Source organism: Anopheles stephensi, chromosome 2, assembly GCF_013141755.1.
Source record: "Anopheles stephensi strain Indian chromosome 2, UCI_ANSTEP_V1.0, whole genome shotgun sequence".
NCBI classification, from domain to species: Eukaryota; Metazoa; Arthropoda; class Insecta; order Diptera; family Culicidae; genus Anopheles; species Anopheles stephensi.
Window position 1 is genome coordinate 44570390 of NC_050202.1, and position 26497 is coordinate 44596886.

The 26497-nt window shown below is 43.5% G+C and overlaps 2 protein-coding genes across 4 annotated transcripts; one reads left to right on the forward strand and one right to left on the reverse strand.

Annotated features, from left to right (window-relative positions):
- Positions 1-429: 429 nt before the first annotated feature.
- Positions 430-26119, reverse strand: LOC118507431 (thyrotropin receptor). Of its 3 annotated transcripts, none has more exons than XM_036045905.1 (10): positions 24939-26119; positions 9068-10211; positions 5790-5864; positions 5200-5265; positions 5056-5124; positions 4919-4993; positions 4731-4848; positions 3793-4328; positions 1663-2583; positions 430-1485 (listed from the first exon to the last, which is right to left on the reverse strand). In XM_036045905.1, exons 2-10 carry the CDS (start codon positions 9715-9717, stop codon positions 1461-1463), a joined length of 2535 nt encoding a protein of 844 aa, XP_035901798.1. In that variant the 5' UTR covers positions 9718-10211; positions 24939-26119; the 3' UTR covers positions 430-1460. The 3 variants fall into 3 exon arrangements, with proteins under 3 accessions (XP_035901798.1, XP_035901796.1, XP_035901797.1); XM_036045903.1 differs by having other exon boundaries at positions 430-1555; positions 24939-26118; XM_036045904.1 differs by lacking the exon at positions 24939-26119 and adding an exon at positions 10340-10394 and having other exon boundaries at positions 430-1555.
- On the forward strand, positions 22245-24171 carry LOC118507432. Its single transcript, XM_036045906.1, has one exon. It carries the CDS (start codon positions 22456-22458, stop codon positions 23473-23475), a length of 1020 nt encoding a protein of 339 aa, XP_035901799.1. The 5' UTR covers positions 22245-22455; the 3' UTR covers positions 23476-24171.
- Positions 26120-26497: the final 378 nt, after the last annotated feature.

The window sequence follows — 26497 nt, forward strand, 5'->3', positions numbered from 1 at the left end:
ATACCTTCATCTCATTCCGTTAAATCACACCATGTTCACATGACTCATTGACTGCCTTTTAAAAATGCTCACAGATGGCGCTAGCGTAAAAAATAGATTGTTTTCCCTTTTCCCCACACACAATTGCGGAAAACTTCCAATCTCACCACATTTTGCAAACAAATTCCCCAAATTCTCCGATCTCAGATTGATTCTCCAGCATGGTTAAACTTTCCCATGCCGGAGCTTTAACTTGCAGCTTTCGTTTGAAAAAGCTCCTTTTAAATTTAGTACAAATACTAACAGCTTATGGCAAAGCAAATTTCGTCTTGCACAAGCGTTTCGTGCAGCACCAGGCGTCTCCATCAATATGGAGGCTTTTGGCACTTTTGAATAGAAATACAGCAGAAATCGTTTTAAAAACTGAAATTAAAAACATTACTTGGAAAATTGCCTTTTTCACTCAATTCAGTCTTAGAGTGATGCGATGGTAGTTTATTTCATTTCAATAGTTTTCTCCTTTTTACACTTTAACTTAAAGCGATGGAATAGCATGGTTGAAGTTTAAATTATACACTTATTATAAAAATACCATGTTCTGAAATCTTTTCTTTACACATGTGTTGTGTTGTATTGTAGCGACATTAAATCCATCCAGCAATAATACATTAATCGCGTCTGTGCTTCTGTCCTTCGTTCTAGCCCTTACAAACAGGATACATGGGGTCCAACATCTCATCGCCTCACTGCAATGGATGGTTTTAGACTAAATCACATCTATAGTATTTCACATCTTGCGTCTAGATAGTATACTACTCTTCTTTTGCTGAGCATGTCTTTTGATAGCAGCCTTTCGTATAAAAATAATTACTTCCTCCGATCAGTGTGCAATATCCGTTCTCTTGTTTCTTTTTTGAGTTGATTATTCAAATTCTTATCGACTTTATTTTGTTGTTTTTGTCAGCTATTTTCTTCGCACACTGTTTACTCATTCACACATACAAAACACATATACACATACTTAGCCGCACATGCAATGATATTCTTTCAGTGGTTTACTAGTTTACTCAGCGCTTCTTCACACCAGAACACAATCTGTTTCGCTCCGCATAAGAAGCATACATCGTTTCCGCTTATTTTAACACGGTCTCTAACAATTGAAAGAGAAAGAAAGAGAGAGAGAGCACGAGCATACCCACGGTGGTCGGGAACGCGAAACCCGGTTTGTACGGTATTGTCAGTTACAGCAACGGCTCAAAGAAAGGTTTCGTCCTCCACGACATTGGTTCCTACGTTCGTCCCGTTGACGGCGCTGTTGGCACTAGCTCCACCGGTCGAAGTTCCGTTGACGTGATTACCATTCGAGCTCAGTACTACGCTGCCGCACGTAATCGTGGTGGTGACCGTGTCCGTGTTGGTGCTGGCCAAAGCCGCCATGCCGGCTGCCGAAGTCAGCGTACCGTTGTTGCTGCTGTTGTAGTTTACGGAACCTCGTGCTGGTGCAACCTGGAATGTGTTGGTGGGCATCGAATAGGTCATTTTGTACTGTTGGGCCCGTTGCGTGCAGAGACCATAGCTGTGTTGGAGGAGTTGGAGAGGGACCATGGGCAAAAAGAAAGAAATTAATGAGGAGCGGGGGAAATCAAGCTTCTTGTTGTTGCTGTTGCTATGGCGCATACTCACTTGGCGAGCAGGGAGAAGAGATCTTTCCGGTACTGCACAGTCAAAATGGCGTACAGGTATGGGTTGGCACAGGAGTTGAGTGGGTAGAAAAACACCAGCAGGATTTTTGACTTGCTAACACCTATCAATGGATAGCCGGCGATCGCGGTAAGTCCGAAGAATGCTATCGGCGCCCAGCACGCAAAGTTCGTAAACACCAGCAGTGCCATCTTTTTGGCAACCGTCATCTCACCACTGTGCGCCGTGCGAGCAGCCTGGCGCGTTTCCTTGCCAAGCGAAAGATAGATCTGGGCGTAACAGACGACGATCACGACAAACCCACACCCATTCACGACCAGCACGGTAAGCAGATAGGCAATGTCCAGACTATCTCGCGCTTCCATCGGCAAGCAGATCGAGGTGGACGAGTAGTTGCTTATGCCAAACAGTGGCATCGAGGCCATCGTGATCGCATACACCCAACCGACAATCATGATGTACATGGCCGCCGACAGTTTGATGCGCCGATTCAGATAGATCGCGTGTGTGATCGCAAACCATCGCTCGAGCGTGACGATCGTGAGGGTAAAGATGGACAAGTGGCTGGCAAACACGGTCAAGAAACCAGCCACCTTACATCCAACACCGTACTGCCAGTCGAATGCGTAGTTGAAGTATTCGCCCATAGAGTGAGCATCAATCGAAGCTATTAGCAGTAGGTATAGGCCCATGCAAAGATCAGCGAATGCCAAATTGCATATCAAAAACTTTGGCACCGTTAGGTCGCTACGGTTTGAGAACAGGACCACAACCACTGCCACGTTACCGAAAACGGCCAGCAGTACTACCACCCATACGGATCCGCGCAGCCAGTGAGATCCCATGACGTCCTCGCACGGGTTCAGTGCGTCCGGCATCGGATAGCACTTTACATCGAAGATCCTGTTGAAAAATAAAATTAAATTAGTTTCTTTTGATATTCATTAACATTATTTTAGGTAACTTTAATGCTTTTGGGGAAATTTTCTCCTGACAGTTGATCCTGGCTATTTTGTTTCTACGCTTCAGTAAATAATCAAGTGTAGCTCAAACAGCGATAGAGTCAATCGTGCGCAGACATCTGGCGCGTTAATTGATCACAGATAATTAAATGATTGTAGAGAGTAAGCTTCGTAGAAACTAAAACAAGACTTGAAAATAAGACTCTACTCAAGGCTAGTCATCCTCCTTTCACAATTCTTCAAGAAGTTCAACTTTACATACGTTCTCTCTATTCTCTTGAAATATCTCTTACATTTATCTCTGTTAAGCGCTAGAATTTAAATTACTACGACGAAGTTATCTTCTTCTTTCCTTCCACAGTCTTCTTTTTCTTCTTTGGCACTACAACTTCGAAAGGTCTCGGACTGCTATTTCTGGCTTTCTGAGAGATTTTACCCGCAGCAAGGTAGTCATTGTTATAGAGATCTTGGCTATAGGCTATTCAATCGAGCTAGATCAGATTATATTAGATACAGAGAGTCTCATAATTTTGAAAAAAAAAGTACTGAACTATGAGGATTATCTAAAGAAGATATGATGACCAGCTTAGTGAAAAAAAAATCCAAACGGCAACGAACAATACAATGCTGTGAAGATCGGAGTACCTTTTGGAGTCACACCCTTTCGGAAAAGTTGATTGAACAACATTCTGACTATTAGGAAGAATCTTATATACTTTTTCTACATCCGCATCTAGAATATGATTAGGCTTCAATTCGCATGGAAAGATAAAATATTCGTATAAGTCATGATCTTGTTCTAATAATCTAATTTATTATTGTACAATTTTATTTGCATAATTCTCTCCTAAAGATAAGGCATCCTTCAAAAACTATTGTAAAATTGCAATACTCTAGCACCGATGCCTCATCCCTGCTGTCGTTAATTCCTATTCATGGAAGATTATGTTTCCTTAAATCCTCGTTTATGTTTTCTTTACTGAGCTGTCTCTCTCTCTCTCTCTCTAGTCTTTTATTTAATAAATTTAAGCCGTTTAAGATATTTTGTAGAATTTCCATCAGTATAAGTTTCTCTAAACTATCCAACGTTCGCATGATGTAATGCGATCTAATACTTGCGCCACCAAATTCATCCACCAACACTACTTACATCGGCGTCAGATTACCGCACAGTGCCTCCATGGACGAAATTTGTGCTACCGTCTCGTGAAACTCGCCCAACAGCGGATTCTCCGTGTACAGCCCACCGCCCATCGTTTGGTCACCCGCATCATCCACCGGATGGCCGGTGATGGGCAGCAGATAACTGTCCTCCACTATCTCGCCCATCCGCTTGTCCGACAGATCGATGCCCTTCTGCAGTGGTTCATGCCTGGTCGATCGCTCATCAGTCTCATCGCTCGCCGTAAGCCTAAACCAGCTGCGAAAGTCCGGCGAACGGCGGTTGCGGTTGTTACGCTCCGGCACACTGTCGACACTGACGTCCGCATCGTGCACGAGCGGCGTTTCGGCACTGGAGGCCAGCTCCATCTTAAAGTGTGGCGTCGAGTAGCCGTTCGCAATGCACCGGTGCTGCACTTCGTAGAACTTCTTAAGATTGCGCTCGTGTGCGTCTGGATCGTGGCGGGCTGGGAACTTGAACGCGCAACAGTGAAACGAGTGGGTGAGGTACGCGGTCCGTAAGTTCTGCGGAGAGGGCAAAGTGCACGAGAAGTTATAATTTAATGTTCTAATGAATCACCTCGGCAAAGTAGCGTTAAACTTTTGACGAATGGCATGAAAGCCCAGCGCGGGCAGTGAAAGCCCTTGTGATTGTGCCAGCAAATGGGTTACATGGCTGTTGCTACAGTGTACTGGCACGTTCGTGCCTCGGACAAGGATGTTGTTATGCTGTCAGAGGTGCAAAAAATATTTAATTTGCTGCGGAGATAATGTTTGAAATTAATTGGCACCTTTTGTTTACAACGCGTTATTTTAATTATCTACTTTCAATGTACTCCTGCAGCATACTTTCAACAACGCCTTTTGTTTAAGCTACGTTGATGAAAATGTTGCATTTCCTTGAGGCTATTTATACACTGTTCCTACCTTGAAATTGTACACCGATGGAATAGTTTTAAGTGAGTGTGTGTGCTGAATACGCAAAGTTTCCAGCTCCGCTAAACCTTCCGTGGGCAGCTCTTCAATCGCGGTCCCGGACAGATCACTACAAATAAAAGGCAACGAAGATGTTGTTGAACATTGATTGATGGTTCGTTCCGTCGGTTTCTACTTACAGCTCTCTTATGTTGCTTATTCCAACGAATGCCTTTTCGTGGATTTCTTTCAACTTGTAGTTCATTTTAATACTCCTGCAACACGGAAGAACAAGCGTTATAAGCAAACTTACGGCCAAGGGCGCAACAGGACTTACAGTTTAGCTATCTCCGACCCATGGAAAGCCGATCCGTGAATCTCCGTGAGAGCGTTATTATCGAGAATTCTGAAAATGCATCAAACCCGGTTCAACAGTCATTCGTTTCTGCTACTCTTAGACGCATAATCCCCTTATACTTACAGCTCGTCAGTCTTCAGTTGTATCGAACGTTCGTAAATTTCACGAATCTGATTCCCATCCAAATCACTGCAGAAGGTCGGAACGGGAAGCATTAATACATAAATACATGTGATTTTGTATGCGCGTGCGATAGGAGCGCTTGTACATCAATATGTTACTGACTTCAAATGGGTCGGTGTGTGAAACCACCACATGTTGTACCAGCGGAAAAGTTTATGGCGGAACATTTAGAAATGTTTATGTTGCCTGTGGTAGCACAAGCGATGATGATGATGATGATGATGATGATGGTGATGTCGATGATGTAAGAGTTGGTGAAAGGCGATCGAAAGCAGTGGTAGTAACGTTCTTAAAATAGTTTCCCTGGACAGTCAGCTCTTAACCTTGGGGCTACCACGATTGGAAAAGATGAAAGCGGGATGAATGGTGCGCGTATGATGGTGGTGGTTTTGAATGTCTGGGCTGTTAATGGCCGTCCCCTTAGAGACATCCCGTAGCCGGGCACACATAACACGCATGCAACACAGTTCTCACGGAAGCATAGCAAATTGTAATCGATGTTCATGGTTACAACCATGCCCACTACTCACACCATATGCATTATTATGTGGTCGGAGAGAACGCGCAGGTCAGGCACGGCGAGCAGCCCGCTGTGTATAATCCGCCTAGTTTTCCCGGTCCGAGATTACCCCACCGTTGCCATGGAATGGAATTGTTGGAAAATTCAATATAGGACAAGGGAATACGAGAGAAAAAAAGTTAATAAATCAGTCAACTTTCGGGTTGTGCGTGTGCTGGATTGAATGTTTCTAATGAACCTTACAACAACGAATCGAAAAAAGCAAACACTGAATCGATAGCTGATGGTTATAGGCATGAATGCACATTTTCAATTGCGTAAAGGTTATTCGATTAAGAGTTTAATTATATGAGACCCCAATGAACAGTTTGTAACCACACTTTCATGTGCTTCGAGCCCCATAATTCTATTCTGTTCGATATTAAAACTGATTACACGGCTCATTAGTTTTATTGTGAAAGGTGTTAGACTGAAACTTTCAATGGGTAATGAAGAAATATTCGTTCAATTATTACTTATGCTGGTAGCTAGTCTGTGGTAACTTTAATCCACCTTTCAAGGGCTCTTCTTTACTGCCTTACAAGAGTAACGTAAACAGTGCCAAACCTTCCGTTTGTTCATCTCACTACCTTTCTGCTTCTCTATACCACGTTCTGTTGTTTGATAAACCTAATTTATTTCAATTCAAACTCTTCCGTAAAATGCTTTCAGTTACATTACACCACTGCTGCCTTCGCTCGGTTGGATTAAAGGCATAACGCTCATCCGCGAAACAGTCGTGTGTTGATCGTTCTTAATTAGACTGATTTTGGGTTGGTAACAGATTACTGGAACATTGTTTTGACAGCTTGATTAGCGCCAACGGAAAATAAATAATCCCCGTAATTATTAGACCATGGTTATTTGTCCACGGGAAGACGATTCCTATCCCTGATTTTGTTATCTTTGCGCTTGTAGCCAACTTCTCCTTCATCTTTGACACTACAACTTAGGGAGGTCGTGGCCTGCGCTATTACTGCCCAATAATCACTTTGTGCTACAGGGAAAGTGTTCCGTTCTGATGAAAAACGTTCTTAGAAGTTAAAATATTTTAGTTGTTTCCAATTATTTGCCAACATTTTGATGAATGTACAAAATGAAGTTTAAATTTGTTTCAGTTATTGATGAGGTGAATTTTTGTGAAATATTACTTTGATATTGATAAGTGAAAAAATAACAAATAATACGGTCAGGCCGCTCTACTCGATTAAAAAAAAATGTTGGGCTAAAGATGAAAAAAAGGAAAAAAGTTGATTATTTTATAAAAAAAAATTAATTTATTAGTTTCAACTAATTTTTTTGGTTTCAAAAAATGCCTTCCAGTGCAATACGGTCGGGCCCTTCTTAATGGATAAAACATGCCTTCCAGTACTTTGTCAAAACTACTTCTTAGGAATTTATTTAGAAACAAAAATAGTGCGATAATAATTTTAAATGTATTGTTTCGCTTTGAACACATTCACAGGTTTCCTTCCTGATAAGTGTTTGCCCTGTGGTTTTCTTTTGAATGTTTGGAAATGTTAGAAAATATGTCTGAAGGACAATATTTTTCTTGGACCAGATATTTCCGCTGGTAGTGGATGATCAGCTTAGCTGCCTTCATGGAAGGCCAGATAAACTGCTATAAGTCAGTTTTATCTATTATAATCTATCTAACCGATCTTATCTTACTTTAAACATAAAAAATAATGAACAGATGAACAGAGTTCTGATTATCCTTAATTCAGATATTAGATTCTCCAGACAAGATTCTCCAGATTATTCCAAATCCGGTCCCTGATGAGGGTACCAGCTTGCGTATGAAGCTGAGTTGTGCTATACCTTGACGTGTGATTGAAGACCATTTTAAGAAATGTATTCTGAATCCACTGTGCAACAAGGATACTCCTACTATAACAAGACCTCCAGTTCTTGGATCTAGCTAAGATAGCAGGGAGTATGACCTGATTGTACAGGATTACTTTACTGTCAATTGTGAGTCCTTTGCGGACCTTTGCTCATGGCGTCCTTGCCGGCCTTGCAGGCCTTGCCCAAAACTATTTCTCGCAAAAATAACCTATAAATGATCAGTCTTTCTTCTTCTCCTTTTCCTCGATCTTCTTTGCTTTCTTTTTTCCTTTTTTGAGTTTTTGGGCTATTGTTTGCAACATTCTCAGCCTGAAATTAATAAACTTCAAATCAACATCGAAAAATTTGTCGAGTAGCATTTTTCCTAAAACAAAATCCTGCTGTGAAAAACAAAATGCAAATAGCTGTGAACCTACAATTTTGGTTCAATTTTTTTCTATAAAAAACTCAACTAAAAATAAGTTCAGGAGCTGCACAACATTGAGTCCACCCTTCACAGTTACTCTATGGTCAGGCTATTATAACCAGGTGCTCTCTAAAGATAGAATAAATGTGTGGTTAAAAATAACATTTCACTATGTTTTACCTGACATTTCGATCAATCAGAACAAACACAACGTCATAGGTCATCAGTTTTAAGCCCTCGACAATATATTCTATCCCACAGACAATCTTGCCCGCATTCACTCGTCAACTTCCACATTCTTCTCTTCTACCCCCAGTAGGCACTCATCAATTTTCGCTTTTTGCGCTAAAAGTTTCACCGCGTGGACAAAGTTTTACAAATCGCAAAAGTTAAATTCATCACTGGACTTGGACCCCCAGACGTTTGAACGGTGAAGCACCTGCATGTTCCCAAAATCTTTCTCGCGGAATTCGTACTAAAACAGCGTCAAGGATGTTTGCGAGCCACACGCCGGGAGTGAGCTTTAAAGAATTAAATTTTCACGGAAAATGAAAACGTAAAAGCTAAATTGAATTTTATCGTTTTTCATCTTTATTTTTGCTCAACGTCACTATGTGTGCGCGTTTCTGTCGCTTGCTAAAACAATCTCCGGGGCGATGAAAGCAAGCCAAGCGAAGATGGATGAACCATATTTGTATTCTGGAGAAATTATTTTGGAATCGGTGCAACGTTTAACAAGAAAATTCATAAAAAATGAAACAAAGACTATTCACTTTACGTTTCATCAGTGATTAAAATGTTTGTCGACGATTTAATGTTTCAACTCAACCAGGTTTTCTCGTCCTACATATTTTACCAAAAAAAAAAACCTGAAAAAATGTACTTCTCCATGCCTAACCACCTGCTGGTTGTTTGTTTCCCTCTCTACTGTGACAATTGATCCGAAAAAATAAAAACATAAACCTCCCAACTCCGTACAATTTAATCATACTTACAGCGTTTTCAGCTTCATCGAAATTCCTTCAAACACATCCGCTGGAAGAAATTCGAGTTTCGGTGCGTGTGCGATGTAGAGCGTTCGCAAATGGCGCAACCGAGAAAAGGCTGCCGGTTCGATGCGATGAAATTCCCGCAGGTAGATGAAGAACAGATCCTGCAGCGTATCCGCATACACCGTCAGCGCGTTCGTACGCAATCGCTTGATGCCGACCTTTTCCAGCGTTAGCCGTTGCATACCGGTCAGCTTTTGGGGCACGCGGACGATCGATTGTCCCAGGCAGCGGCACTGCACCTCGCCCAAGGCTTCCTCGGTCGAATTCCAGCACCGACATTGGCCCCGTTTCAGCTCTATCACCGGTACCGTGCCCGTTTCCAGCTGCCCGTCCAGCAGCAGATCCTCCCGTTGCCGGTCGGTTCCATTGAAGCCGGTCCCTTCCAGCGTAGACGCATTGTTACCGTCCGGCGTTACCGCGACCAGCTTTCCACCGGGCACCGGCACAATCACATTGGCCAGCGTTGTAACCGTTACACTGGGACCACTTTCCACCAGCAACACCACGAGTTGACTTCCTGCCAGCAGGACACCAAGCACGGACCACAACCACACACCGAACTGTCTGCCCACACGGTTAAAGCTAACTGTCATTATTTTCTGTTTTCCTTGCGTTTTCCCTGGCGCGTACGGTACCGGAAGTTGGCCGCCCGAAGTTTGTTTTCCCTCTGTTTACACTGTTTACACTTTCACTTTTTTTCTTTGGCTGGCGGGCTGGCGGACGGTCGTCAACAAAATGTAGCGGTCACGCACCCGAGCACATGGGATTTGCTGAAGGCGGAAATCGCGGCAACCCCAACACCCATTGCCGAACGTGTGCGACCAAATCGAAGAGCGCGCTCGGTCCAAAAAGGGACAAAACTGTTGATCGACGGGCCACAACGTTCACGTGATTTCGTTCTCAAACACACCGACCTGTAAGCAGGCCACCGTCGGTCGATAACTTTGCTGTGCGTCTACACTGTCGGACCAGTAACAGTCGAATTTGATTGTCATATTTCGGATTTTGTTGTTGTTGTTGCGTTACACCGGCATACGCCGGAAGTGGCCGGATCCGAGGCTTTCGTGCGTTCTACCCGTTGTGATACCTGGTTTTCGGGAAAGGAAAGAAAAGAAGAGAGACATTTTTAAATTAACATTCCTGCAGAACTTTCCAGATCAATACCCATCACATTATTGGAGATATTTTGTGCTTTTCCAAGTTTTTTTAACGTACTTTTTAAACAGTTGAAGTCATCCGGAAAATTCAAAACTTATCCTGAAGTTCAACAGCCGCGACAGACTAACAAGAAAATATAGATGGTATTTTATAAAAGATAAACTAACAGAACAGATCTTGGCATCATCTATCCCATATACAAGAAGGGAGATAGGCTAGAGTGCAACAACTACAGGGGTATTACGGTGTTGAATACCGCCTACAAGATCTTCTCCCTAATCTTACAAGATCGACTTGTCCCATTCGTTGAAGAGATAGTCGGAAACTATCAGAGAGGATTCCGAAACGGAAAATCAACCGCTGACCAGATCTTCACGATGCGGCAAATCTTGGAGAAGATGGCGGAGCAACAGCTCCACTCCTACCATCTCTTCATTGATTTCAAAGCCGCCTATGACAGCATAGCCAGGGTAAAACTGTACGACGCAATGAGCTCTTTTGGAATCCCGGCCAAGCTTACCAGGCTTGTACGAATGACAATGGCCAACATCTCATGCCAGGTGAAGGTGGATGGAAAACTCTCAGGGCCCTTTGCTACCACCAAGGGCCTGCGCCAGGGAGATGGGCTCGCCTGTCTCCTCTTCAATCTGGCGCTAGAGAGAGCCATCCGTGACTCAGAGGTGGAAACTTCGGGGACCATCTTCTATAAGTCAATCCAGATCCTGGCATACGCTGATGACATAGACATCATTAGTTTGAGGCTCTCCTATGTAGCAGAAGCTTATCAAAGGATCGAGCGTGCGGCACAGAACCTCGGGTTGGAGGTTAACGAGGCGAAAACCAAAATGATGGTGGCACCACCAGCGGCCCTGCTAACAAACACTGATTTACGCAGGGGTGATGTACAGATAGGTGACCGCACCTTTGAAGTCGTCCAAAACTTGACCTATCTGGGGTCAAAAGTCAGCACCGACAACAACATTGATGTTGAGTTACGCGCACGGGTGCTGGCTGCCAACCGGTCATACTACAGCCTGAGGAAACTTCTCCACTCTAAATACCTGTCGCGACGGACGAAGCTGGGACTGTACAGAACTTTTATAGTCCCAGTACTCACATACGCCTCTGAGACATGGACTCTGTCCAAAACTGACGAAGCCCTCTTAGCCGCGTTCGAGAGGAAGATGCTCAGAAGGATCTTTGGCCCCGTATGTGTGGAAGGACAATGGAGGAGCCGCTACAACGACGAGCTCTACGAGCTGTATGATAATCTCACTATCGTACAGCGCATTAGACTCGCCAGGCTCCGGTGGGCTGGTCACGTCATGAGAATGACACCGGACGACCCAGCCCGTAAAGTCCTTTTAGGCCGTCCACAAGGACAGAGGAGGCGTGGTAGGCCCAAATTGAGATGGAGTGATGGCGTTGATGCGTCTGCCAGAACGGCCGGGATAACGGATTGGCAGACGACGGCGCTGAACCGTGAGCGGTATCGAGGATTGTTGCAGCAGGCCAAGACCGCAAAGCGGTTGTAGCACCTGATAAGTAAGTAGTAAAACTAACAGAAACTAGAAACATGGAATGGTCATAAAAAGAACTGTCTAGACCAATTTCAAAATGGAACAATAATCATTTAAAAATAAATATTGAATATTGGATATCTGGGAAAATTTATTTGATTATATTATTTGCTGCTGATTGGACTTTCTAACATTGAAATTGTAAAATTGTAACTTAGTGGAAAAAAATAATATAGGAATGTGACTCGCGCTCATCATATTAGGCTCTGAATTGCATATAAAGAGCTAAACAGGATGAGCAATTAATCTCATCCACATGGATCAGGTTATGGGATCTGACTCAATTATACGTGGTTCTCTTCTGGCATGACACCTTAGAGATCTTCTGGCATGACACTTTAGAGGGTTTGGCTGGTTCCCCCTTATCACATCAGCATACAACGAATTTGCTGATAGCCACAACCATTTTGTTTGTTTAGTTATAATGTTTGCAAAAGAGGTTATTTCTACATAATTCGTTTATCTCAATCCTGCGAAGGGACACATCATCAAAAAACCACCTATAAGATTCCTTGATATCCTTGATATTTTGATGCTTATTCTTCATAATTCAAGATCGATTTGTGTCATAGTCCCGTAGCATAACTAGTGCAAAACAACAGAATGAGCTTTTACGAGTTCTCAAGAAAGCTTGCCAGGCTTTCGAGAAGGACAATGACCAACATCAAATGTCAGATGAATGTACTTGGAAAACTCTCAGGGCCCTTTGCTGCCATTAAACGTACACCAGGAAAATGAGCATTACTATCTTCTCCTCGATTACTGTGCCGGATAGGACTGTCTGAGACTCGAAGGTCTCGAAGAAAAACTTCAGGGATAGGCTTTTCTGTAAAACAATCCAGATCCTGGCATGCACTGATGCTAAAGACATAATTGATTTGTTGCTTGCCTATGTATTTGAAACTTACCAAGGGAATGAGCAAGTGATTCTAAACCTTCAGAACAGAATGGAACCAACACAGAATGGAAGTTCGTTAACGAAACAAATCCATTCACATGACATATGAAAATTTAATTTTCGTATGAAATATGTGACCGTGGGGTCCCTCCACGTTATGGAATGCACGCTTCTAAGATTTTAAACTTTTGAGACATCGAGGATCATAGGGCCGGCGTCAACCTCTGTCGATACTCACGAGCCCTTTTGGCAGCTCTGGCCCCCAAGGATCTGCTTAGTTTGCTTGTACAAAGATCCGTCCCTTAGCATACCTCAGAGCTATCAAAAGTGAGCTCAGATATTGAGCATCGCGCAAGGGTGCTGGTTACTAGCCATCCATACTACAGCCTATGGAATCTTTTCCACATAAGATACCTGTCACGACTGTATAGAAACTCGCATAAGCCTCTGACTCATAGATTCTGTCCATAATGAACGATTTCCTCTCAGTTGCGTCTAAGAGAAAATTGTTCCGAAGGATTTTAGGTATGTCCATACGGGTCCGTCCCATATGTGTGAAAGGACATTGAAGGTGACGCTTCAATAACGAGTTCTACGAGCTCTACAGCAAATTAGGATCCGCTGGGCTCGTAATATCATGAGACATGAGACTTACGGGAAGACACCCGTAGCGCTCGACCTTGAGTGGTATGGACAAGGATGGATCACAGTATAAGCAAAATAAGCAGAAGCTTAGGAAGTAAACTTCCAAGGGGCCCTATAAATATCAGAAGAGAGAGATCTTCCTATAAGCATGATTTACGGACTGGGAAGCCTTCAGCATGAATAGGGCTCCAAATTCCATAAGAGACCTCACATAAGGGTCATCACGTGAACCATGTAGTCCGGCAAGAACTGTATTTTGGTAAGCTTTGTACTGGCATAGTCTACAATTTATCTACTCTATGCTGCTGTAATGGCGATCAAACTACACAAGCGAATCCAATAATGAGATGCACCAACAAATAAGACAAAGTTTTCAGAATCGCGAAAAGGGTCCATAAAATCGGAATGAGCATAAATCAATAATTGATAAGCGTTTGTACCGAGGATACAACGCCAAAAAACAAAAACGTCAATACTGTCTACAAAGCTATCTAAATCGTACCGACTGCTTGGCGAACATGAATTAGTCGACGCTGTTTCCTTAATCAATCAAGGAACGGGTTTTGCACCCTGCAAAGCATGCAAAGGTCGAACCGTTCATGCCTAACGCTTTCTAACCAGATACCGACGCTTTTGCAGCAAACTAATGAAAAAAGTATTTCCATCAAGTTCAATCCGACTTTCTTGGAAACTGGGGGCTCCATCTTTCGTATACGGGTTCGGGGCATTTTTGTTGTGTTACTCTCGTATTCCTTTGCTTAAGGACACGGTCCAAAATCTTGATGAGGGTTTCGCTAACCTCACTATATCCTACACTGGGCTACACTCTGAAATTCATGGAACAATATGGCGTTAAATTAAATTTATTGTCTGGGGAAGAGAAAAAAAATGCTATTAACTATTCATGCATGGCCGCAGGGTGTGTAAATGCATTACTATTATTAGAATTAGGGATAAGGGGATTAGGGAGTACTTAGAATTCCTTTCTTACTACTCATTGACCTTTTTATCGCAGCGAACAATAGAATAATGTTATGGCCATGTTGGATTTTTGTTGTTGGGGGTGTTTGAGCTTCCATTTCCGAAAATAGAATTCAGTGATTTTTAATAATTAAGATAACCTTCTATGTACAAACATATAGTCACCATATGCAGGTAGGTGACTATGCTCCGAAGTCCATACAAAGCTCACAAAACTTTGCCTGTTTGCATCCCATCGTCTCACGCACGCCTATAAGGCCACTCGTTTCAATTGAGATTGAGCCTCAAATACCCCAGAGCCACACTGATATAATTATTCTATGCGATAAAACCATTAATTACGCACCTTTCCTAGGAGAAATGGGCACGCAATGTTTCGTCTCCGTGGTCACGGTCACCGAGTTGTTCTAGGAATTTGGCTTACAACATCATCGAGCACGAGAAGTCCCAAATTAACACGAACTTGTTCTATGTTACCTGACGCCCGCAATTCGAGCCCATCTGCGGTGGTTTTTTTTCAAATAGAACAAAAAATAACCCAGCTCAACCAAAACATTACCCGAGAAGGCGCCAATTCTGAGATTGACTTTGTAACAGATAGTGAAAAAAGATTTTCAAAACACAATTTATTTTTTACCATGAATAAACATAAATTCTACCTAATGGCCGCTGAAACTTGAACCGAATCGAGTGTGCTCGCTCGATGAAGATAAATCTCATTAACGCTTCTTAACCACGAAACGAGCAAACATTCGGTGCTGTTAGCGTGAACTTAAAGAGAAGCAAGCGAACGAGAGCACTCTGCACAAATATTTTACTTTACCACTTGACTCCGACACGGAGGTCCTTAAACTGAACCCGTCCACCAATAGAAAACAAAAAAAAACCGGACGGGAGCTTAAAAATGTGTTCGTTATTATGTTTCCCTTTATCGACACATTTTTAAGGCATTTCGTACCGAGGAACGGTAAGAAATGGTAAAAATTCGTAGAAACGAACGCATGGCATCTTTTTTCCCAAGCGCCGTACGCTGTTCCGTGCCCTCTATTTTATCAACCTGCTTAGCACGTGCCACCCGTGAAGGGTTCCGCGCTGGTGTGTGCTTGATGGCTCGTAAATTTTACTGTCCGTCTGTCGCTGTAACACGCTTGCAATTCTCTTTTACGCCCCGCCCGGGCAAGGCCTAAAACGACACTACGATGACCGGGCAGCATCTTTCAATAAAGTACTGCTGGCTCTTATCGATGAGCACCAGCCACCAAGCGGTTTAAATGGAATGTGATAGCTTTCGGTGCATCTGGTCGGTGCAATTATTTACGACCAATACACCAAACATCGTCACACCGATCAGCACGGTGCCGTGTTTTCGTCGGTACCGTTTATTGCGCTTCAGATTACGTTCCCGCAGCTTATCTTGGAGTCACTGTCCATTGATGGACTTCGTGTGCAGCGGTCTTTTAGACGTTTTTTTATGGCCTAATTTTGGATTAAAATAGACTCAGCCAACGTTCAACTGCTAAAGATTTTCTTATTCATAAAAGCTTCACCAGGTTTGTGTCAAATCAAGTTGAAGTCAAAATAGGAGACCCACCTGAAGACATTCTCATCTTTGGCATCCAACCGGTTCGCATCGCCACTCACCTTTATGCAAATCGTTGCCATGCTTCATGAAACACTGTTATGGACTATTTTCACCCGTGGGCGCCCTTTGTCTGGGATTGATAATTGAAAATTTCATTCATCTGCAAACGCTCGTCCGGAAATTGCGCCTCAGACCAGGTCAAATCTCATGGGGTCCGGTGCGGAAAATGTTATGGTGTCGATCCTTTCCTTGCTTTTAGCAATATTGCTCTGTGCCTTCCACCGGGCAGCCACATTTTTTTTTTTATTCATAAAGAACGGCCTGGCCGTATTGCTGCCGGGCAGCCACATTCCGGTATGAGAGTTTTTTTAGTAACTCCAACAAAAAACTAGTTACATGGCAACATCAAAAAGATGTGAATTATGCGTTTATTATGTACAGACAATATCCAACGGAGAGAGCAAACAGTGCAGTTCTGCCTGTGGCTGTCAGAAGCGTGCGTGTATGTGTCGGGTTTTACAGAGCTTTTGTGCTACTTCAGCGAGCTTATGTGTGCGAGCCACTTCAGTGGTAATCATAAATGTGGATACCGATGGGGTTTACTGTTTTAAATATGTGGCTCGTGGCGTAAAAGCATCAAATGCCACGCTTGACACGATAAAAGTTAAAATGGTACCAAACACTCTGTATGATGTTTCAAGTGTTTCTTGTTTTTTTTACCCTGCCCTTGTTCTAACACACACCGTGAAGCAGATTGTAAAGCTTCATTTCAATTAACATATCAATTTACGGAAACCACTTAAGATCAAACACACACGAGCCATAAAATCAATCAGTTTCAAAACAATGTGTGTGTGTGTTTGTTAAAAATAACGTAAATTAATATACGATTTAATTACTGCGTGGCTTGACACGAAATGACACCGAGGTTTCCATGGAAAATGTTTTTATGTCATGCAAATTAATTTCTAATTCTCAGACTCAGGTTCCTACACAATATGTCACATAGCTTCGGAACTCATTAGTGTGTAATGGCTGTATAGATTATGGCGGACTTTGTATCGCTCTAGGAATATTTTGTACCATTATTGTCGAAATAGAGTCAAATTAATTAGCGAAATTCTAATTCTAAGTAACGGTAGTTCACTGCTAAATTCAATAGGACACATTAGACCGGAGATTTCCTCATCATTAGTTGGATAAGAACATTGGAAAGGCTAGATCTTCTTTATCCACAGCTGAGGTACCGTTTTTAATGAACTTAAGAGTTAGTGTAGGCGTGTGAAATACCTCAAACTCATGCAAAAGATAACTGTACTGAACGGCTTTCTCCTGTCTAAGCTTTGATATGTTGCATCTGAGCTATCGGCTTAGCATAGATAAGAAACTTCCACATCAAATTTCTTCTCATTAAAAATAGATTAGAACCGAAATTTAGAAGAAAAACAACTAATCAGACTATATTGCTACTATGCTATGCTATATTGGCGCTATGTCTGTACACATGGCCGAAAAATATCTTTATTATTACAAATTTATTACAGCCGGCAGTAGACTTCCACTGTTATTGTTTCGTTTGGTTGTAGCAACTCATACTACACGACATTAAACTGATAACACCAACTGCACAACATGATCTTCGCACCATGTATATTCGACCCGGGTGTCACTTTTCATCGCCATTAAGAACTCTGAGAAAAACTTTCTTCAGTTTTATCGGTTTACAGTAGTTTTTCACTAGTTCATATGACCAGCAATTTCTTATCTTACGGATCATTCCCGTTGCCATCAAACGATGGTAAATCGATGGATGAGCTTTGCGAAACATTTTTAGATAGTTTGACTTGCCATCTTGTGTTTTCATCGAGAAATGCCTCCAGGTGCCTCTGTCTAATGACGCTCTGGTACGTTCGGCGTCTTAGAAAACAAAATTGCCACCATCAAACCGTGCAAACCACTTCTGACAGGCTTGTTCGGCCACAGGAGGACTATTTTAAACTTTAAATAAAATTTGAAAATTTTGAAAGAGCAAGTTCTGAACACGCTTCAGAGTCAAAATTCCCTGTAAAACACTCTATCTGGTACAAAAGTTTTGTATTTTAGTGTGCAAAATTACTCTTCCCCAGTGGAATGCCAGTGGTACCTGATTGAATTGTATCAGTATAAAACACAAATGAATTTTATTTATCACACAAGCCACACGATTCCTCTACACTCTTATCAAACTTGGCAAAAACTGCCAGATAAATTGCGTTTTTCTGTTGGGGCTAATTTATCAAAGTCTACGTTTAAAATCCATTTCGACCATCTTTCTCTCCTTGGGAAATTCACCCTCTTACGCTCCTTGTAAAGCTTATTAATAGAACCATCAAGAGGTTGAAGTTGACTAGCTCAATCGCCTCAAACGATTGACTGCCGGTTGAGATTTGAAGTCTATTATTTGCTTACTAGTCTAAGCAGTATAGATGGCCTTGAACTATTCTAATTTAAGTCAGCTCAGATAATTATAGAGAGTTCATCCCTTAACGTATTCCAAAAAGAGTTTCATAGTGCATACATAGTATTTTTTTTATTCATAAAATCATTCGTTCAAAGTTTGTGACTGATAAAAAGTTGTAGAGGCAAAGCGAGGCCGGTCTTCAAACGGAAGTAGCTGTGTTCAAATCTCATCCGAGCCTCCCCCCGTAGTGAAGACTAACTATCCTACTATATGATAGCAATGATTCTAGTAAACAATTAAAGGATTAGCATGACATACTTTGCCAAGACTATCCAGCCAAGAAGAAAAAGTATGACAGAGTCTGAATTTTTACTAATCACAAGGTATCTTGCATATGGCATTGTCTCAACTTTGCACACGAATTTTATCCGGCCCATGCACTCCGTTGGTGGGACTGATTATCTAGCTCATTTCTAAATCATGCCAAGAAAGTCAAAATCGGTAAACCTTGACTTTTCGGAGTTGTAGTTTAAAAAAGGAAACAAGAATTTGTCTTACAATATGTTTTGCATGTTATTGTCCAACAATAACACATTGCGGAGAGCGTTTGCTATTTATTTATTGCCCCACGATGTTGGTTATTAGTTAAATACATTCATTCCACAGCATTTAGAACGTGGAATCTGTTTCGATCAATTCCATATAAATGGAAAAATATGACGGAAAGAAGGTGTTTCGCGAGACATCCTCGCTCCGGATCACCTTCGAAGGCACTGTTCTGCCGAATTCTCTCCTTTTTGAGGGACTTCGTGTGCCAATCCGTCGACCATTCGTGACAAAAGTCGCGAATTGTAATAATTGTAGCCAGATTGGGCATTCTGCTCCATACTGCACAAACGCTACAAAGTGCAGTAAATGTAAAGGAGCGCACTCTACCGCAGAGTGCAAGACCGCTCCCAAAACATGCATTCATTGCAAGAAGGAATGGCATGAGGTAACCTCCTGTCCTGTCTACCGTAGGAGACAGGCGGAGCACAAGCGGACCATCATCCAGAATGCCAGGGGTTCGTACGCCGATGTTTTGAAGACGACTCCAAGCGTGAATCCGTTCGACTCGCTTTCGATTTTTGCGGAAAACGAACCGTTGCCCAATCTGGCTCCGCTCAAGGGAGTAAAACGATCGTCATTCCCTAGGCTGCCAATCAAAAAGACACCTAGAAAGAGACCATCTCTTCCCAAAAAGGCAACACGGTGTCATGTGGAAACAACACCAGTCCCTCCTCGGGACAATCCCACACGTGATGCTCGCTCCCCCACCAAACCCCGTAAAAATCCGAGTCCCAAAAACCTGGCGTTCCCAAGTGAACCCAGATCCTTCTCCCAGATCCCCACTCTGTCAGAGATCCTTCAATCTCTGATCGAGTCTCTTAACCTCCCGCAACCACTTGCGGGAATGATCCCTTTGGTGTTTCCTTTCCTAAGAGGAATGGTCAAACAATGGCTGTAACAATGGCCTTGCCTTAGCATGATGGTCCGTTTGGACGAATAATCAGTCCAATGGCCACCATACTACAATGGAACTGCAGAAGTTTTATAGGAAAAATAGACTCCCTCAAAGTTTTATTAAGGGAACACAATTGCAATGTGTTTGCCCTAAGCGAAACTTGGCTCTCACCCGAAAAGCAAATAACCTTCCCGGGATATAATATTATTCGTCAAGATCGATTTGACCAAGCTAGTGATAGGCGTGGTGGGGGAGTTTTGATTGGTATTCGAAGTAGTCACAGCTTCAACAGAATACCCCTCCCTACACCTGAGGGCATTGAATACGTCGCCATCCAGGCAAAGCTAGGAAATCTTGACCTTTCGATTGCGTCTATTTATATCCCACCGGGAGCCAATCTTGACTCTGAGAAGATCAAAAAGGATCTTGAAACGTTAGCTACGGTTCTTCCAAAGCCGTTTTTTATCCTAGGCGATTTTAACGCTCATGGACAAGATTGGGGTTGCTTGCACGATGATAGTCGAGCACCAATCATTAGGGATTTCTGCGACACCTTTAGATTGACCATCTTAAACTCTGGTGAAGCAACTAGGGTGTCATCTCCTATGGCACGTAATAGCGCAATAGACCTATCTCTATGTACGTCATCCTTAGGGCTGGATTCAAAGTGGAAGGTGATCCAAGACCCCCTTGGCAGTGACCACTTGCCAATAGAGATCTCTATTATCAATGGGAATCGTACAGCCGATCCAGTCTTCGTCGAATGTGAGTTGACGAAGAACATCGACTGGACGAAATACGGCGACCTTATGTTTGCTTGGCTGCGCCGTGTAGAACCCTGTTTCTTCCCTGACGAGGAATATAAAAATCTCGTTCAAGCAATAAACGAGTGCGCTCTTGGTGCCCAAACAAGACCGCCCCCCCAAGCAAGGAAATTTTTGAGACCCCCCACTCCTTGGTGGGACGCGGACTGTCAAGCGGCATTCTCAGCGAAGAGGAAGGCCTTTGCCCAGTATAGAGCCACTGCCTCCACAGATCTATATGAACAATATAGAGGACTGGAGCGCAAGTGCAAAAACTTGCTTAAAGCAAAGAAAAGAAGCTACTGGAGGAGGTATGTAACCAACCTCTGTCCTTCCACTTCGCTCAGTTCGCTTCAGAGCATGGCGAGAAGGATGCGAAATAGCAGAGCGTCCAACGAGAGCGAAAGAGTTTCCGGGGCATGGCTAGAGCCATTTGCTCAGAAAGTCTGCCCAGATTTCGCTCAAGCACCTCCTTTTAAACAAAGTGCACCTGGTTGTGATTCCTCAATGGATTCACCCTTCACAATGGTCGAGCTTTCGCTTGCACTGTACTCCAGCAATAATTCCTCGCCAGGAATGGATCGTATCAGGAACAAGTTGCTCCATAACCTTCCGGACCTGGCGAAGAAGCGGCTGTTGAGGCTTTTCAACATCATGTTGGAGCTTAACGCCGTCCCGTTGGAATGGAGGGAGGTGAAGGTTATCGCCCTGTTGAAACCTGGCAAACCAGCATCAGAGTACGACTCGTATCGACCGATCTCGATGTTATCGTGTCTGCGAAAACTATTTGAGAAAATGATTCTTTTTAGATTGGACAACTGGCTCGAATCCAACGGCCTTTTGTCTAGTACCCAATTTGGATTTCGCAAAGGTAAGGGTACCAACGATTGCTTGGCGCTGCTTGTATCCGAAATAGAGCTGGCTCATTCTCGAAAGGAAATGATGGCCTCTCTATTTCTTGACATCAAGGGGGCTTTTGACTCAGTATCAGTACATGTGCTGTGTCAAAAGTTAGAAACCGCGGGCTTAAGCCCAAGATTAAATAACATCGTTTTTAACCTCCTTTCTGAAAAGGCGATGAATTTCGACAACGGCCATCTGAAAATTCGGAGGGTCAGTTTCTACGGACTACCACAAGGGTCGTGCTTGAGCCCCTTGTTGTACAATTTTTATGTAAACGATATTGATACCTGCCTGGCACCAGGATGCAGCTTACGTCAATTGGCGGACGACGGTGTTGTATCAGTCGCCAGCAACAACATCGCCGATCTTCAAAGACCTTTGCAAACCACGCTGAACAACCTAGAAGTGTGGGCCAGAAACCTAGGAATCGAGTTTTCACCCGAGAAAACGGAAATGCTCATTTTCTCGTTTTTCTATGACACCGAGAGCAATAGACGCAAAAATTTGGTGTACCCTAAATTTGATATACTCTTGTATAACAAAAAGATATCCATTGCCAGAACTTTCCGATACCTAGGCGTTTGGTTCGATAGCAAGAATGTATGGAGGTCACATATTGACTATCTTGTCAAAAAATGCTCCAGAAGAATCAATTTTCTCAGAACGATTACCGGATTCTGGTGGGGTGCGCACCCATCAGACATCCTTAAGCTGTACAAGACAACGATACTGTCCGTCTTGGAGTATGGATGCATATGCTTCCATTGGGCAGCCAAGACGCATCTGATCCGTCTAGAACGCATCCAGTATCGTTGTCTGAGAATCGCATTGGGCTGTATGAAATCAACCCACACGATGTCGCTCGAAGTGATGTGTGGAGTGATGCCGCTAGCGCTCCGTTTTGAGCTACTCTCGCTTCGCCTTCTCGTACGCTCTACTGTCTCAAACCCATTGATAATCGAGAACTTCAACACACTGCATGAGATAGGATCTAAATGCAAAATCATGAACACATATCATGATTTTGCCTCTTTACAGGTACACCCTAGCAGTCCAGAAAATGTAAATCGTGCCAGCTTGCCAGGGTCCTGCAGTTCTCGTTTTATAGTAGATACCTCTTTTAAAGAGGATACAAAGTCTATCTCCGATAGTCTTCGCAGGACGACAATTCCCAGCATTTTTGTGGAAAAGTATGGCCATTTGAACCGAAACCAATTTTACACAGACGGATCCTCCTCAGAGCAGGGCATCGGTTTTGGCGTATATAACATCGATTCCGAAGCATTTTTTCAACTACGCCGACCATGCTCAATATATATAGCGGAGCTCGCCGCAATCTTTTACGCCTTATTGATCATAAGTGCTTGTCCTCCAGACGAATATTTCATCTTCTCCGACAGCTTAAGCGCTGTCGAAGCACTAAAGTCTGTGAAGGCAATTAAGAGCCCTGACTACTTTGTGAAAGAAATTTTAAAGGTCTTAAGCTCCTTGTTTGAAAAATCTTTCCGAATATCTCTTGTTTGGTTGCCCGCTCATTGCGGTATTCTAGGCAATGAAAAGGCAGATCAATTGGCCAAAAAGGGCGCTTCGGAAGGGTCTCTTTTTGATAGGCCTATCCTACCTCACGAGCACATGCGTGCCCCACAATCTCTCTGCATGGCTCGGTGGCAGAGTATGTGGGACACAGATGAGCTTGGGAGGTTTTTATATTCGATCACTCCCCAAGTTAGCTTGAAGCCCTGGTTCCAAGGCATCTCAGGAGATCGTGCGTTCATTCGAATGATGTCTAGGCTTAGGTCTAACCATTTCGGACGGGCCGACTCCAAAACATGTGGCTGTCGGCTTCGGATACCATGACGTAGATCATATTCTATGGTCTTGTCTGGAGTACGAGGCAGCACGACCCTCCTTATTGGACGCAGTTCGGGACATCGGCAGAACGCCCAATGTTCCAATTCGAGATCTGCTGGGGGGCGGGGATGATGCCTACCTGAGGGCTATTTTTGAGTTCTGCCGAGCGAATGGTATTGTAGTTTAGTACCTTACCTTCTTTCCTTCCACTCCTACTGTTTGTCTGTTATACGTGTTGTATCTCGCTTGTGTGTATGATGATGAATGACTGATTGAATGAATGAATGTATGAATGAGTGCGATAATAGAGGGGCTTGGTATGGCATAGACGGAATATCCAGGATGATCCAGGACCAAAACTACACCGTTGTAATGGCGTGTTGCAACGGTCAAAGAAAGCAGACAAGCCAGAGGGATGGAAGAACGCTGGATCTCGACACGCAGAAAACTGACGATGGCATATCCCAAAAATAAACGGGATGAGATGATCACCAACGATACCGACCCTCGCAACCAACACTACCACGACTACTGGATGACGGATACATATCAACCGAGCTCACCCGGGATAAGGTGCCCTTTCACGGTTTGGAGAAGGAAATGTTTCCAAACCAGCGTGAATTGTACCTATTTTTGTAACTTAGCTTTAAGCAATACGGCCAGGCCGTTCTTTATGAATAAAAAAAAAAAAAAAAAAAAAAATGGAAAAATAAATGTTTGTAATCCCATTAATACATCATGCGCAGGCTTTAACGCTAAACTACCGATTTGAACATCGAGACAGATAGTCTTCTTTGTTGCATTTCAGTAATCAACTGCAAATTGTTGTAATTAATGTTATTTATCAATTTGCTAATTGTATTTTCATTGCCCGCTTAATTTCGGATGACACCCAATTGTGGGTTGCACCGGCACAACCCGGATGCACCTCACTGTGTCCCATCTGTACCTTCAAAACGCGTTTCCCACCCATTTTGCATACATTTTCATCCACTTATCCGGACTGGAGCCTCTGGTCCGTTTTTTCGAGCAGAATATATCGGCTCTTCACACTTTTACATTTCTGGGGAATCCTACACCAACGCCAAATGCATGACATTGACTAGCCCATTTTGGATGCAGCCTTCATTGTTCATCCAGCGTTGGTGCCGCAAACTGTGCCACAGTCTTTCATTTGATGCTGATTGCATTTTCTTCGTGGTGATCATCAAATTTGTAGCACAGTCTCGTTTGTGGATCCGTTTCATCCTGCCTGCCAGATTTCCCAGGACCAGTGTTTTGCATTGCAAATGTTATAATTTTATTCGTGGTGTACATTACGGGACGGATTTTCTCCAATCATGTTCGCAGACACATACGGTCGCCACGGATATCTTGGAGATGGGCTACAAGAAAGGTTTGCGACAGTAGCGCAAACCCCCTATGCCTATCGAACATTTATTTGCCAATAGAATGGTGGCCTTGCTTACCTGTGCCGGACGGTGTTAACTCGATTTCCATCAGATCGCGACAGCTGTAGTAGCGCGTTAAGTAATAAAAACTCTTCAAATTACACCGCACCATCGGAGGGAGACGGATTTTTGTCAAGTGGCTCGCGGCTCCACATCGAGCAGACGATTCGCAACCGCAAAAACCTTAAATTAGATCATGATCGCACGATACGTGCAAACAAAACCAGTGCGGACAGTCTGAGACTGTGTTTGCTTTTGCTCTTGCGAAGGACAAATGTTCCGCCAACACAAGCCAACATACCATGGGCACAATCACGACTTTACCAGCACACATTCAAACACTCAGCGTGCATACATGCGCGTCCACCCATGGAACACACACGCGCGCTGGAAGCCACTGAGCGACGTACAAATGAGGAACAATAGACGTGGATGCTCGGAAAGCTGTCCGGGAGGAAATATTTGTGATTTTTTATTCAATTTCAGCTACAAAAATACACTCACACACACGCACACAATTCACCACTCCGCTGGCACTGTAAATTAGCATTGGGGTGATAATTTGGTTCAGTCTCGGACCAACCATCGCACACACTCTTTGCCGGAGACACGGCCCGTATCCAACCGGAGACGTAGTCACACTAGAGCCCAATCGTCGTTGTTTGGGACTTGTACAGGCAGAAGAAACCTTTTTACTTCACTACAAACAGCACACACACTCGCACATACACGGATATTCCCATAAACAATACACGCTGGTAACTGATCTTCCATCCAATGCTCGCACTACACTCAATGAGGGTTAAGTGAACTCCCAAAGCACCATACGTGTAGCCCTTGCCGATGGGCTCGTTACACCATTTTCCACCGGATAGACACGACTTCATTAATTAAGCCCGCCAATTGATATTGGGGCGCCTGGCCCGGCCCGACCCGGCCCTGCTAGTGGAGGGCTGCCAGTTTCGAACAATTATCGCACCACAGTGTAACTCTATACCCGCACCCGGACACAAGAGCAAACATGGCCAAAGATGACGTTACTAAGGCCGGCACCACTATCGCAATGGGAATGCACGCAGCAAACGAAGAAAAGCGCCAAACACACTACACTCACGGCTACTATCGAGCGCGGGAGATCCAAGCCAGGAAAATCCGTCCGGGTGCGAAGTCACGAGCGAACTAACCGCCAACCAGCGCATCATCCAGCAGCCAAACCGACAGCCCCCAGTGAACGCAACATCGAGAATACGATGCAAGGCCCGAATTCGGGGGTTGCGAGTTCATCGCGATCGGAATGAACTCGCCCTCGTTCATGTGCAACGGGGGGGGGCGCGTATTTTTCCACTGCCGTTTTCCATACTCACCTTGCTTAATATGGCTGCCTTACTTCTTTTTTTTATTTTCAGCTCAGCTAGTTTGTTTTTCACCCAAATATTACAAACATTGTAATTTGAACTTTTTTTTCTATCTCAGCGCTTCTGATAATCATTTATTTGATTTTGATTTTCGAAAAAAGTAACAGAAAACATCACACGAATTGCACACAAAAAAAAACGCAATCCGCTTAGACCTCCGGC